General features: G+C 39.6%; 1 protein-coding gene across 23 annotated transcripts in view; it reads left to right on the top strand.

The window, feature by feature from the left end:
* Akap9 (A-kinase anchoring protein 9) overlaps positions 1-15797 on the top strand; it is a 124123-nt gene that overhangs the window by 22422 nt on the left and 85904 nt on the right. For all 23 annotated transcript variants that reach the window (XM_076566264.1, XM_076566261.1, XM_076566270.1 and 20 more), the window contains 5 exons: positions 1296-3608; positions 10197-10410; positions 12309-12388; positions 13558-13690; positions 14574-14659. In XM_076566264.1, the coding sequence (XP_076422379.1) occupies positions 1296-3608; positions 10197-10410; positions 12309-12388; positions 13558-13690; positions 14574-14659 (2826 nt within the window). The remainder of the gene's footprint in view (positions 1-1295; positions 3609-10196; positions 10411-12308; positions 12389-13557; positions 13691-14573; positions 14660-15797) is intronic.

Below are 15797 nucleotides of genomic sequence, written 5' to 3'. Positions count from 1 at the left end.
CTATTTGCCAAGGACCTTTGTAATATAATTCAACTGCTTAAAATAACTCTGACCAGTTCTATAGATTTTATTTCATGCTTTGTATTTGGGTCTAAAGCTTTTACTCACAGAAAAAAACTAAATAGCAGATCCAGAACTCTGCCTAGGCCTCTGCTCACCCCGGTGCTTTGGTGTGATTGGGACACAGCTGTGCTTGGTGTGGTGTCTGGGCTGAGCTGGTAGCTACAGCTTCGTAATTGACCTCCAGTGGGAACTGTGGAAAAGGTTCTGCTCTGTTTTCAAGTTTCTGTTTGAACTGAAATTGTAGTTCCAGATCAGTGTGCCATAAACACTGCAGCTGTCGTAGATGCCACTTAAATGCTTGGCAGGGAAATTAACACAGACTCACAGACTCAATAAGAATTCTTCTTATTGCATAGCTCTTAGCATTGGAACACCTTCAGACCACTAAAATTCATGGGAGTAACCTGGACTTATTTTTAAATCTTTTTCTGAGAGTATTCAGAGAGTGTATAGTATTATAATTAGCTCAAAATATTAAATAATTGGGATATCAATCAGTAATTTTAAAAGTGAAGCTATAAGAGGTTAGCAAGGATTTAGTGAGTTTTTTAATTATTACAATAATTTTTTGTCTGAGATTGAACTCAGGTAATCAGAGCCATCTCATCAGGCTAGCCATATTTTCTTCTTTCTTTTTTTCATTCTTTTTTTGGCACTCCTGGAAGTAGAACCCAGGATCTCATACATGCTAAGCAAATCAGGCTGGATATTTTTTTGTTTTTTTCTTTTTTTTTTTGGTTTTTCGAGACAGGGTTTCTCTGTGTAGCTTTGCGCCTTTCCTGGAACTCACTCTGTAGACCAGGCTGGCCTCGAACTCACAGAGATCCGCCTGCTGCCTCCCGAGTGCTGGGATTAAAGGCGTGCGCCACCACCGCCCGGCTTAATTTAAAATTTTATTACATTTTTTATTATTTTAAATTTTTCATACACTATATCATTATCATATTCTTTCCTGTCCTCCCAGATTCTCCCCACCTCCCTTAATTAAAATTTTTTAATTACAACAAATATAATTCACTATTTCTCCTAAGAAGGTCTGAACTGTGGTAGAACTGTTTGCTCCTAAGTGTCCAGGTGTGCAGACCTTATCCTGGGGGCAGTGGAGGGCAGGGTGCAAGTGACTTTTTATAGACTGATGTAAGAAGTGACTTTCATCTGTCTTTTGTTAATAGGGTTAAGCAACAAAGTTACTGGAAATTGTTACGCTTTCTTTTCTTTTTTTCCTTCTGAAGGAACAAGATAAAAATGTAGAAAACTCTACTAATGAAATACGGGAAAAGCAGGCAATCATTGAAGCATTGAATACAAGAATAATAGAAGAAGAGAAGAAAACTGCTGCGTTAAAAAATAAAGTAACAACTGCTGATAAATTAGTGGAAGACTTAAAAGAACAGCTTACAGAAAAGGACCAAGAAACCAAAAACTTCAGACTGGAGCTAGCCAGTTCTAGGGAAAAGGAAAAGCAGTGTTCGCTTGAAATCAAACAGCTGATGGGGGCAGTTGAAGAACTCCAGAAGAGAAACTATAAAGAGAACCTAGAAACCGGCATAGTGCAAAGAATGGAGAAGGAAACCCAGCGGAAATTAGATCAGCTCCAGGCAGAGCTAGATGAGATATATGGGAAGCAGATAGTACAAATGAAGCAAGAGTTGATAAAGCAGCACATGTCTCAGCTGGAGGACCTGAGGTCCCAGCATAAGGGAGAAATGGAGAACACTTTGAAGTCACATGCAGATGCTACAGTCAGTGAAGAGCAGCTGAAGTTAATGAATGTGGCGATGAGTGAACTGAATATAAAACTACAAGATACACTTGCCCAGAAGGAAAAACTTGGGGAAGAGCTCTGTGTAGTTAAGGGGGAAAAATGCGCTCTGCAGAGTCAGTTTGATGATCTTTCAGAAGAATCGGGCTTCTTAAGAGAGCAGATTCAGAGAGCCAGGCAGACAATAGCTGAACTAGAGAGCAAGCTGAGTGAGGTGTGCAAGTCCCTCAGCACAGTCGAAGGCTTGAAAGCGGAGATCGCTGCTGCGTCTGAGACCAAGAAAGAGCTGGAGTTAAAACATGATGCAGAAATTACGAATTACAAGATTAAACTAGAAATGCTAGAAAAGGAAAAGAATGCAGTGTTAGACAGGATGGCGGAGTCCCAGGAGGCTGAGCTGGAGCGCCTGAGAACGCAGCTCCTCTTCAGTCATGAAGAGGAGCTTTGCAAACTAAAAGGTGACCTAGAAGCTGCACATCGACTTAATATGGAAAAACTTAAAGATAATTTGGGCATTCACCACAAGCAACAGATAGATGGCTTACAAAATGAAATGAGTCAGAAGATGGAAACTATGCAGTGCGAAAAAGACAACTTGTTAACTAAGCAAAATCAACTGCTTTTGGAAATTTCTGAACTAAGAGATTTACAGGAATCACGTATTAATTCAAAATCAGAAGAAATGACTCTCCAGATTAATGAACTTAAAAAGGAAATTGAAATCCTCAAACAAGAAGAAAAGGAAAAGGGTGCGCTTGAACAGGAAATTCAGGAGTTACAACTTAAAACTGAACTACTAAAAGAACAACTGAAAGAAAAAGAGGAGGTCCTTCAAGAAAAATGTGCACAGCTTGAAGCAGAGAACAGCATTCTTACAGATGAGAAGACTGCCCTTGAAGACATGTTGAAATGTTATACACCTATAGATCAAGTAGAAAGAGTAAGTGCCTTAAAAGACCATAGCTGGCAGGAAGAAGTTGAAATACTTAGAAAGGAAAAGGAGGACCTGATACAACAATGTAGTCATCTAAATAAGGAGATCGAAAATCAAAGGAATACGTTTTCATTTGCTGAAAAGAACTTTGAAGTTAATTATCAAGAGTTACAGGAAGAGTACGCTTGCCTTCTCAGAGTAAAAGACGATCTAGAAGACATCCAAGCTAGGCAGGCGTTAGAGTATGAAGATAGGATTAAAGCGCTGACCCAAGAGCTCCTTTTGCAGAAAGGAAAGCATTCTGACGTCACTGATGACAGAGCTTTTGTAGCTGAACCATTGGAAGTCAGTGAGGTAGTTGAAAAAGATACAACAGAACTTATGGAAAAGCTGAAAGTAACTGAGCGAGAAAAAGTGGAGCTCTCAGAGAAACTTTCTGTCGTATCCGAACAACTAAAGCAGACCCGCGACGAGGTGGACTCCCTAAGTGCAGAGGTTAGATTATTAAATCAAGACAAAGAACAGCTCTTGTTGAGATGTAGAGCGCTAGAGGTCCCCACTGACCCCAAGGGGACAGAAAATGCTGCTGAGTGCCCTGTGCCATTGAGCTCTAGCAAAGCTGGGCTTGTGACTGTGACAGACAGCCATCATGAAGGGTGTGGTTCTCAAATCAGTGAAGATTTGCCAGAAGAATCAAAAATAATGATAGAAGATAAAATTCCCTTTAAAGAAAGTAGGGGAGAGGAGTTAATATTGCTAACCAGAACAACTGAACCAACTCATGGTATGGTGGAACCGTGTGAAAATGAAAAGCTCCAGCAAGAACTTTGCATCCTCAAAGTGAAGCAGGTATGTCCATGTGTGATGGAAAATCCTAGTGAAAACACACATTGTACACTGAAATAGTTCTCACTTTCATGAAACAGTGATCCACATCCTTTCCTTCGGGAAAGTGAAGGTGAGCCCTTTCATGTTGGTCTCATTTGTGCAAATCAGTTTCCATTTTTTCTTAAGTACTGTTACCTCGCAATAAGTCTCTTATGTCTGCTGCTCAGAAAATAAGCTCAGCTAATCATTTTTACATGGTTTTTCTTTTTAAAGAGATTGTTTTATTAATTTTACATTATAATCATTTTAGTATCAAGATTATTTTTTAGAGTTTTTCATATTGTTTTCTAGTATGAAATTTCAAGTTTTCAGTTAGAATTCCACAATTTAATAAAAAAAAAAAACCTTAAATTTTCTACTGTTCTCTATATAAATTATTCAGTGGTTATAGAATTATATTTCTGGGAGGTGGGGCTTAAGGCCTAGAGTTTTCTGAGTCTTATATCTGAACGAGGAAAAAATGCTATTAACTCTCATAAGTCAAGAATTTTAAAAATGCATATAATATATTTTGTTTTTATTTTGTTCTGTTACTTCACTAAAACTGACCCAAGGCAGCTTAGTTGTGGAAAGTAGTATTATTTGGCCACAGTTCATCATTAAGGAACTGAGGGCAGGAACTCAGTCAGGATTAAAGTAGAAAACCATGGAGGAATGCCACTTGCTACCTTACTTACTGGCTTATGCTGAGCTAGCTTTCCTATATAGTCCACAGGACTCCCATCTGTCCACAGGTGGTCCACAGCACCTCCACCTGCCCACAGATGGTCCACAGGACTCCCACCTGCCCACAGATGGTCCACAGGCCCTCCACCTGCCCACAGGTGGTCCACAGGACTCCCACCTGTCCACAGGTGGTCCACAGGACTCCCATCTGCCCACAGGTGGTCCACAGGACCTCCACCTGTCCACAGGTGGTCCACAGCACCTCCACCTGCCCACAGATGGTCCACAGGCTCTCCACCTGCCCACAGGTGGTCCACAGGACTCCCACCTGCCCACAGGTGGTCCACAGGACTCCCACCTGTGCACAGGTGGTCCACAGGCCCTCCACCTGCCCACAGGTGGTCCACAGGACTCCCACCTGCCCACAGATGGTCCACAGGCCCTCCACCTGCCCACAGGTGGTCCACAGGACTCCCACCTGTCCACAGGTGGTCCACAGGACTCCCATCTGCCCACAGGTGGTCCACAGGACCTCCACCTGTCCACAGGTGGTCCACAGCACCTCCACCTGCCCACAGATGGTCCACAGGCTCTCCACCTGCCCACAGGTGGTCCACAGGACTCCCACCTGCCCACAGGTGGTCCACAGGACTCCCACCTGTGCACAGGTGGTCCACAGGCCCTCCACCTGCCCACAGGTGGTCCACAGGACTCCCACCTGCCCACAGGTGGTCCACAGGACTCCCACCTGTGCACAGGTGGTCCACAGGCCCTCCACCTGCCCACAGGTGGTCCACAGGCTCTCCACCTGCCCACAGGTGGTCCACAGGACTCCCACCTGCCCACAGGTGGTCCACAGGACTCCCACCTGTGCACAGGTGGTCCACAGGCCCTCCACCTGCCCACAGGTGGTCCACAGGACTCCCACCTGCCCACAGGTGGTCCACAGGACTCTCACCTGTCCACAGGTGGTCCACAGGACCTCCACCTGCCCACAGGTGGTCCACAGGACCTCCACCTGCCCACAGGTGGTCCACAGGACCTCCACCTGCCCACAGGTGGTCCACAGGACTCCCACCTGTCCACAGGTGGTCCACAGGCCCTCCACCTGCCCACAGGTGGTCCACAGGACTCCCACCTGCCCACAGGTGGTCCACAGGCCCTCCACCTGCCCACAGGTAGTCCACATAATGGTGCTATTCACAGTGGGCTCCAGCATCAGTTGACGGTCAAGATGATCACCCACAGTTGTGCCCACGGGCCACTCTGATCTGAGCAATACTTCAGTTGAGATCTTCTCATCTCTGTTGACTCTAGACTGTTGTCAAGTTGACAAGTGATGCTAAGACAGTGACTAATAATGAATCATTCCTAATAACTTGTGTTTGTTAAGTACTGATAGAAAGAACAGGAAAGTTCTGGTAGGTTATCTATAGTGTAAAAGTGCTAACTATAAAGTTTTATGTGTTTCTATATTAGTGAACATAAATTTATTGAGTATATTCCAGATATGCATATAGTGGCGAACGAGATAAGAGCTCTAGTCTCAGGAAGCATGTATTCTAGAGGAGGAGGCAAGTAATAATGGGAAATGCATAGGGTGGTTAGCACTAGTGTTGCCTGTGAGTCAGGGAAGTACAGTGGTCAGGGAAGGTTCTGGAGGAGTTGGCCTTTGGACTGAGCTCTGTATGACAGGCTTGCAATGAGGAAATGTGAGCTTGAGGGCCAGGATATAGGCCTGTGCGCTTGGCAGTGAAAGGAGGTGAAAGGGTAAAGCAGACTTTGAGAAGGAAGAAAGGATGTGTGAACGAAGAAGGAAGCCGTGGGAAGTTTGATGACTTCTAATCACACTTACGGTCTTATATCAAATATAGAGATAATTTACTTTTACAATAACTTGAATAGAATCAAGAGACCAATTACTAATTAGTAGTTAAACATGGAATTGTTTTGAAAAGTGTAATGTGTGGTAACTACCCTAAAGGTATTAAATACAATTTTAATTTTTTAAATAGGAGAGGACTTGATTTCCAACTTTAGCTGCCCTGATCTTGATACTGTCTCTTACTAAAATAATAATTTAAAAAAGGCCATTATAAGCTTTCTTTTAAGCTGAAAAGAAACACATTTGAAGTATAATTTCTGGTTTTTGTTTTTTTTATTTTAATACACTTAGGTAGTTTGGCTAGAAGGAGAAAGAAAACATCATAGAAAGTGTCTCCAGTGTTGGTATGTGAGGCAGCCATGGGACTGGCAGGAATTGATCATTTCTTATGCTGAGAGACCGGAAAGTGAGGTGTGTTTAAAGAGATACTGAAGCATAGTAACCACAGGAGGAACCGCTACCCTGCCGTTCTTAAGGCCCTGTGTGCCAGACCTGCAGTACCTAGACTAAATCTGACACAGTAAATTTTTAAAGAGGAAAATGAAGCCCATTTTTCAAGTGTCAATAGTGAAACAAAAGAGAACTTCAGAGGAAGAAGATGAGACTTTGTCATTTACTATATAGCATTTTCTAAAAGTCCTAACCATTGTAAAGACAAAAAGATACATGATGTTGATGGACAGAAAGGCAGTTAACTGTCATAACTCACAGGTGTAATTTAATAAGAAATGAAGGAAATGAGTTAAAACCCTTAAAGTCAAATAATGTGAAAATACAAAAAACAAAACCTTGAATGCTGAAATGTCTAACAGCCTGGGTGTGGTGGTATATGCCATAATCTCAGCACTCAGGAGCAGAAGTAGGGGCTGGTGAGTTCAAGGCCAGACTGAACTACAGAGCAAGACCTCTTCTTAACACAGAGACACGAACAGCCCACCTGAGCACAAGTGAAGGGGGATGAGCCCTGAATAAATGAAAACTTTCATTTCTGAATGGGAAATGTTTAATATGAAATACTAGTTTGCTTTCTGTATTTCTAATCCAGTTCACGGTGAAAATGTATTGAAGTTTAATTTAATTGGTTTACCGCTGATCTGTAAGGATGGGTGTAGAAGAGGCAAGACTATCTGTAAGCAGACTGCATGGTACATGACATATAGAGGGGACAGTTTTAGGCTTACGTGCACCAGTTGTTCATTTACATGTGTGCCTGGGTGAGTATATGTGACGTGTGAATAACCTCAACGGCCGGAAGAGGGCAGGGCACCTCCTGAAAAAGGAGTTACTCTTGGTTGTGAGGCACCCGAGGTGAGAACTGGGAACCGAACTTGGGTTTCCTGGAAGACAGCCTTTGCTCAGAACCACTGAAATGGCTCTCTAGACCCTAAACATGCCGATTTAATAAATACTGAAAATGAGTTAAGCTATTCAAAAAGATAAAATAGCATCCAAGTATCTACATTTAAAGAAAGTAGGTAGAAAAAAAAATAGCAAATTTAGAGCAGAAATAAATGAATTTTGAATAACCAAAAGGGAAAGTTTTGAAGAAGTTTGATGGTTTTTCATTTGAAAAGATCAGTAGGTTGCAATTATTAGGTCTCCAAGAATGTCATCAAGGGAGAAACCACAAACAAAATGAAGAATGGAAATAAAAACCCAAGTACAGATACCACAAGTATTTAAAAATAAGAGATGAGTACTATAAATAAACACTGCTGATGAAATAGAAATTACCCAAACCAACTCACATAGAAATACAAAGCCTAAGTAAGCCATTAGCCATTATAAATTCCGGAACTGTAATCAGTTTTCCTTCTCACCTGTCCAACTAAGACTGCTGCATCGTGACCATTGCACAAGTGGATTTCACAAACTCTCAATGGTGAGTGTAGGTACGTAGTAAATAGAATTTAAAAGAGAATCCAAGGAGCAGGAGAGGCAAGACAGAAAGTTCTCCTGTGAGGCTGGTTAGTATTGAGATACAGAGTGGGCAAGAATGGCTCAAGAAAAGGAAATCACAGGCTAATCTCACTTAGGAATGAGGCTGAATAAGTTCTTAATAAAGTATTAGTGGTTATCCCAAGAACGGAAGAATTTTTCAGCATCTGAAAATGCTGTCTATTTAATCTCCCATCCATACCAAACATACAGGAGACAACCTGATCATTTTTAAATTCTGCTAGGAAAGAATCTCCAAAAGTTACCAGGTCTTTTACAGTTTTAAATTAAAGGAAAAAGGTAGGAAATCAGGAAAGAAGGAACTAAAGGTGACGATGGCTTCTAAGGTGATGTTCAGAAGCTTTCCCAGTCAAGGCAGGCTCTCAGCTCTGCTCTCCAACCGTGTCTTTAGAGTTCCCAGCCAGGCAATACAATATGAATAAGAAATGAGAAAGACGGTGAACAAGTGAGACAAAATGTTAAATCATAGATAAGGTGTTTGAAATTAGACATTAACGACCTGGTACACATTGCTGTGGTCTGGTCTTTGCATTCTTTAATGTAAAGGGATATTCCAAGGGTGAGTATGTCTTTTTTGTTTTTGTATGAAGTAAAGGGGAGGCTGTTCTTGTGAGGTAATATTTGAGAAGAGACTTAAACCAGCAAGCCAAGACAGCAGGGAAAGCTCACAAGATTCTACAAGTGCTTTAAGACAGTTGATTTTATATTAAAGGCGAGAAGTTGGGGAGTTAGAGCCTTACCCTTTAGGAAAAATTAACCCTAGGTTAGTTAAGGCACACATGTAAGAAAGTAGGATTGCGATCTTAAGACAGGAAGCCTTTAATTAAAAAGAACAAACTCAAAGGAAAGCATTAAGAAATTTGATCATGTCTCTTTTATAAACAGTACCTAAAACAAGCTTAATTATTAGGAGCAGATATTTGCCACATTACAAACAAGGACTGTAAAGATGGCGTAAATACGCGAGGAAATACAAAGAACTTAATGAACAGATGTGTGTCACAGATGAGAAACCAAATGACAACATAAAAAGTATTTTACCCTTACAAATTCATGAGTAAAATGGCATTTTATCCTCCATCACATTGGCAAAGTTACTCTGACTTATTGACATGGATACAAGGATGTGAGTGTTCACATTTTTTATTAAATTAGTTCAGTTATATAAACCAGTTGGCAAGATCTACTGAAGTTAGCCTGTGTATTGTCTGTGAGCAGCAGTTACAACCCTGGGTGGGTGGGTGTGGTCACTGGGCAGCAGCAGCAGCAGCACTTGGAAACAGGCCAGAACTAGTATTTCTTAGACTTCCTGAACCAGAGGGCAGAGGCCAGATACCATGAACTTATGTCAGCAGGCATTCCAGATGAGTCTGATACATGATGGGCAGCTCACTAGTGAAGCATTCACTCATTTGTCTGAGGTGGACTATGTAATCATAATTTACTGCCTTCTGATTGAAAGCACCCCCAGCACATTGATATGGAATGCAAAGAAATTTGCAAAATAAATGCCATTGGTAGAAATACACAGAAATACACAATATAATGTGCTATTTATATGTATACTGGGAAATGATACTAGACATTCTAAATTTTTGGTAACAGTTACTTGTGGGCAAAGAATAATCAAACATCATAAATTAAATTTTGTCTCTAATGTTTTCTTTCTAAATCTAAAGAGATATTGAGGAAATAGAATAAAATATTAGGATTTATTAATTTGAGTTTTGTGTACATTGATGTTTATTACATTTTCATTTTCAGCATGTAAAATATTGTTTAAAAAATAAAAATCTTGCTAGTTATACTAACTATCCCAATTGACTATTACATTGCAATAATGAATAAATACATGCTACTACCTTTCTTGAGAAAGACAGGTAGGTCAGAGCATCTGGATGAAGAGGAAAGCAGACCAGTTCCCTCATATGAATTTTAAAACTACGAAGTGTCTTCTCTTTTGAAGTTCAGTATATATGAAGAAATAGAAGTTAAGTTGTTCTTTGAATTTCCTAATGTTTACATCTACTCACTGTCAGGATGACTTGAAGCTTCAGATGGAAGCCCAGCGGATATGCCTTTCCCTGGTCTACTCGACGTATACAGACCAGGTGCGTCACACTATGGAAAAGGAAAGGGATGAAGCTCTCTGTAGCCTTAAAGACCAGCTTGTTTCTGCTCACGAGAAAGAGATGGATGAGCTTCATAAGATGCACCAGTGCCAGCTCCAGGCTCTTCAGACACAGGAGACAGGTAAACAGCTTCTGACTATCTCCATGAAACATGTAAGCAACACTTAAAATGCATCAGTCTATAATTCTGCCCTTTCTCAGGCCCCATGGGATAAGATGGCTTTACAAGTGATTCATGGATTTGTTTGATCATATCATTGAGGTGCCTAAGAAAGTGAAAATCACTGCATCATTTTTGCATGGAGGTATAATCCATTCAGAAAGCACCTGGAAAGTGGACTGACAACTTGTAAACCCTACTGAACCATACATGCCAAATCATCACTAGAGAAATGAGCACCTCTCTAGGGCATATTATAATGATTGGCTGCATTATAACTTGAAGTATACCAGAATAGAAATAATCCAGTTGGCTTCCAGGATGAACGCAAGAATGGGAGAGGAAGGAGAAGTTTAGTGCTTCCTGTGACAATGAGGCAGGAGCCATTGGCTTAGCAGTGTGTGATCCATTTTGAAGAACTGAAAGTTCAAGTTGTATAAGAAAGTAGTGGGAGATAAGCTGAAGAGTGGCAAGTGCCCGACTAGAAGATTTATAGACCTTGAATGAAGCATGCTTAAGCTTCCTGCTACTGATCAGACAGACCTACTGCAGGACTCTTACTTAGAGGAAGCAAGAGTGGTATTTTTATTTAAGGTGACACCAGTGTGATTAACTGGGGGGGGGGGGGGCATGAAAGAATTGATGGGAAGATGAGTTAAAGAACCTTAGCCATAATCCCAATAAAATGTTGAGCTAATTAATCTTGAGACTGGAAAGCAAATGACAGCAGAGTTGAACAGCAGCAGTAAGGGTGGGAGGGGTTGGGAGTGATCTTGAAGTTTCTTACCTGTGTAACCGGATAAATGTGGTTTCAGTCAAAAAGGGGAGCAGACCACAGGCAAATAGTAAAGTCAGTTTAGAACATACTAAGTTAAGGATATGTATTAACTTTGAAAAGAAATAGTCACTAATCAGCTGAAAGGAGAAGTCTAAAACCCAGGGCAGACTTTTAGGCTGAAAATAAGAAATAGAATCACCATGGAAGTCAAAGACCAGAGGCCCTAAGGCTGAGAACAGAGGGACATCCTGGAGATGGTGATGGCGCCGTGGGAAGTACAATGAAGGAGCCATAGTGGAAGGTGGAACATAGTGTGGGCCGCGGCAGTAGAGGGCTGAGGAATTTTCCCCTGGCTTCCTGTCTTTTGACCACCTCTGGCTCCCATATTACCATCAGAAGGAGGTGCTTCCTAAGACTCCAGCAGAACTGCTCTGTTGAAAAAGTAAGAGTTCAAGAGTCCCTTAAAGAAGGATGCCAGTTTTTCATTTCAAGAGTTCTTTGGCTTTTTGACTTAGTAAGATTTTACTTGTATTTGCATGTGTTGTTTGTTTAATACCGTCTTCAGATAGCCTGTCCAGTGTTTTCCGTTGACAGTTGGTTGTTCCATTAGTAGGTGATAAAGCAGTTTAGTGAGTAGTGATCAGTGTTTCTGAAAAGAGGAGAAGAGAACAGAAAACATTTTTTAAGTTTTATTTTAATAATTAATTTAATTTTGTGGCACTAGGTTGAAACCCAGAGCTTGCACATACTAGTCAGAGTACCCTACCACTGAACTATGTCCCTGTGCAAAAAAGTAAAGACTCATTTGTCAAAGTTTTGAGTTTTGCAGTGATGTATTTAATGATAAGTATATAGATGTATTTCTTGTGTTGGAGTGTAGGTCACTGCTTTATACCCTTTTATAGAATAGAAATTGCAAATCTTAGAAATTTGTCTGAGACATTTACATTGCACAATATAAATTTGGAAGAAATTAAAATGTGTCTTATTTTAGGAAAGCTTCTGCTTGAAACAGTTAAACATGACAGTGTTACTTACACATGTCCAGTGAATGGCTCACATGAGGAATGTTTTCTTCTAGGTGATGATAAAGAGCCTTTACAAGTGCTCATTGAACGACTTCAGAAGGCAGTGTCTGAGGAGTGCCATTACATTTCAGAGGTAAACTGTTACTTTAACAGTAGTTTTGGACAAGAAGTGCCAGAGTCTAAATTGCTACTGATTGGATGAGCAGAATCGTCCACCTATGTTTCCTGAATCCCTTCTGTACCGAGCTGTACTTAGAAAGTATTGCTGAGTTGTGAGCTTTAAATGAACATCTGGCTTTTTTTCTGATAGCCAGTTTGGAACTTTGGAACAAAGGGAATTAGTGCTAGGGATGTGACTCAGTGACTCAGCGCTTGCCTGTTGTTTAAGGTCTTGGATTCAATTTCTGTCAGCACAGAAAAAGAACAAAGAAATTCAGATAAGTTGTATCTCCAGCAGAGTGGAAGCTGTAAGCATTGCTCTCCTCAGAGAGGTGCTAGTTAATCTTTCTGGGACCCAGTTTGTTCATTAAGGGTGCAGTGGGATAAAATGCTACCTTTGTGACTATGCTGAACAGTTAATATGTTCAGTCACTAACTGACAGTGTGGCTTAACTTTAAAAAATGCAGGAAATAACAGCCATAAACAATTTGGCTTTTAAATCTTTTAAATCATTCATGATTATTTCCAATTATGTGAGGGACAAAGGTAAAACTAACTTGGATGGCTTATCAAGTCATAGAACATGAAATGGTATTTAAATGATAGTGGGATTATCAGCTGTTCTGGAGAATACTATGTTGGATATTTTTAACTTTGTGTATGTACAGACCACAGAAAACACTCTTGCATATTATAGAAAGGGCATTAGTATAATCTCTTCCTTGATATATTGTCATTTTGCTGTGTTTGACAGACCTCTCTAATTGTCATTTTGAACTTTTCACTTTGTGATGTTTGTTCAAGGATAGTTGACATAGTAATGAGATATTTTCAAGGTAGAGAGTAGGAGTAGGAGCCATGTAAGTGAACGCTTTACACTTCCTGATATTTTTCAATATTAAAAGGAAACAGAAAAAACACATCATTTTGTGTAATTAAGATTATCAATCTTTTCCTGAAAAAAGAATAATTTCATGTCAAAGAGAAACATGGTTTTTCTGCAGATCGATTTCATATGTGGAGGAAGAGGGAATTAAGATTCCATTCATACTATTTTGACCTTTTGCCTTTAGGTTAATAATGTTTTATAATATTAAGAAGAAATCAAAATTTTAATTTAAAATATTTAATTTTGTTAACAGACTCTAAACAATTCTCTTGATGAACACCATACTCCTTTAAAATGTGAAATGAATATAGAAGAGAAAGCGAATTCTGGTGTTTACAGTCACAGTCAAAGACTAAATTTACAAGAGTATAGATACCAAGTTCAAGGTAAAAAGCTCACCACACTGTTCAACAGGATTTACTTTGTTTACGTCAACTGCTTATGAACTTAGCTTTTATTACAACTTAATTATAGATAAATTTTCTACCATAGTAACTTCTCTTTAGCCATGAAATTTACATTTATGTACATTTTTAGACTTTAGTGTAACAGTCATACTATGCAGATAATTTAAACATTCTACTGTTCCTTGTTTCTTTCTCCTCTGTTTCTCTGTTCCCGCCCATTTCTTCATTCTAATTCTTTCTGTTAATGTTCTAACTGTGGATCCTTTTAAAATCTTTAAAATTTACTGAGTTTACTAAGTTTAAATTAATGATTTATAATTTTAAAAGTGAACAACAAAAATTTGAGTAGTGAGATACATTAAAAAATATCTTTTGCCAGATGTGGTGGCACAGGCCATTAACCCAGTGCCCATGCTGGGGAGGCAGAGGCAGGTGAATCTCAGTGAGTCCTTGGCACTTTGGGTCTACATAGCAATTCCAGGCTAACTAGAGCTAACCAAAGAAAGAGATAGCTTCCTTCATATAGATGTGGTGTTCGTTTCTTTTTGTTCTTAACAAATTACAACTTGAATTTCTTGCTGTTCCGTCACAGCTATATGTTCTTAGTATATTTGTATAGGTAATGAGCAACCCGCTAATAAAGAGCTACAGAAACAAATGTATCTTGGGATGAAGTTTTCAAGTGAATGTTATACCACTTATTTCATGTAATGATTTTTAAAATTTTTTATTACTAGATATTTGGGTTTTATTACTTCCAAATGTTTTTCTAAAATTGTAAGTTGGTAAATCATATTTTATAAAAAGGTAAACGTGTACTGTAAAGTGAAATTAATATAATGGCTTGCCTTTTTTTGTCCAGATTTTCAAGATACCGTGCAAACCCTTCTCAGTAAAGTAACAGATGAATACAGCAAGCTTGTGATACTGCAGACGCAGTTAAGCAAGGTCTGTGGGATAGAAAATGTGGTATTTGCATTTATTTTATTACTCTCTTCCCGTCAGTCGAGAAGTTCTAAAATAAGTGAACATGAAAAAGGATAGCAGAAATAGTAACCACTTATATGTTTGTGTTAGAGCATTTTTATCAGTGAGCTGAAGAAATTTGCAGAAATTGAATTCTCTGTAACTCTCTGAGGTGGCTTTTTAAGTCATGAATTAAGTATATGAATGTCAAATGTTAAGCAAATGAAACAATTGTATTTAATTATATAGATGTCTTTCCTTTTTTTTTTTTGTTTACTGGAGTTTGTACAAAGGCACACTGTAGGACAGCAGTCTGTCACTGAACTATATCCTTAGCCTGTTACATGTAATATTTTTTAAGGAAATGGGTCTGTCTGTATACTTTAAAGAAGACAGTTTAGTTGTTTTGCACATAACATCCATATGTGTCAGTTTTGTTCTGCTATAGTTATTTTATAATGTAGTTTTAAAAATCAGGGAAGATGACATATACAACATAATATAACTTAATAGCCATATCACAGAATTAAAGCTTATATTGTTGATGATAAGTGTTCTGATTTTCAAATTGTAAGAAAAAATGTCAAGAGAGACTTTCATTTATTTGGGATACTTTTTGGCATTCAGTTCTGTTAAAATGCTTAGGTAAATTTTCAAGATTTTTAGTTGTATATAGGGCTAGGTCCCATCATAGCAAAAGGACACAGGGCAAAGTCAGCTTTGGAAGAGCTTGAAAGGGTGTGTGGCCAAAGACCCAAAGAAAGCGGGTGCACATGTCCTCGCTCAGTAGAGTCACTTAACACACTTTAATTCTTCCAGTGTGAGTGTCGTATGTTCAAATTATATACCAACAGTGTTTACCTGAGCTTAGGAGTCCAAAGGCTTCTATCAAGTGGTAGATAAGCAACCTCTGCAAGTGTTCACACAGACCCTAGTGCTTTTCTGTGTAGCGATGGTAACCACAATTAACCATTCAGGCAGGTCTGTATTAGCGTAGAGAGCTCTTTGTCAGGTTTTCTAATTACTGCCAAGAGAAAAGCAGGCCTTTCTAAAGACAGGCATCCCGAAACTGTTCTTCTCAGCCAGATGAACCCAAACTCACTCCTGTTGCATGCTGTTC

Source organism: Peromyscus maniculatus, chromosome 3 (genome assembly GCF_049852395.1).
Source record: "Peromyscus maniculatus bairdii isolate BWxNUB_F1_BW_parent chromosome 3, HU_Pman_BW_mat_3.1, whole genome shotgun sequence".
NCBI classification, from domain to species: domain Eukaryota; kingdom Metazoa; phylum Chordata; class Mammalia; order Rodentia; family Cricetidae; genus Peromyscus; species Peromyscus maniculatus.
The sequence above is the reverse complement of the archived record's forward strand: the minus strand, read 5'-3'. Positions and strand labels throughout refer to the sequence as shown.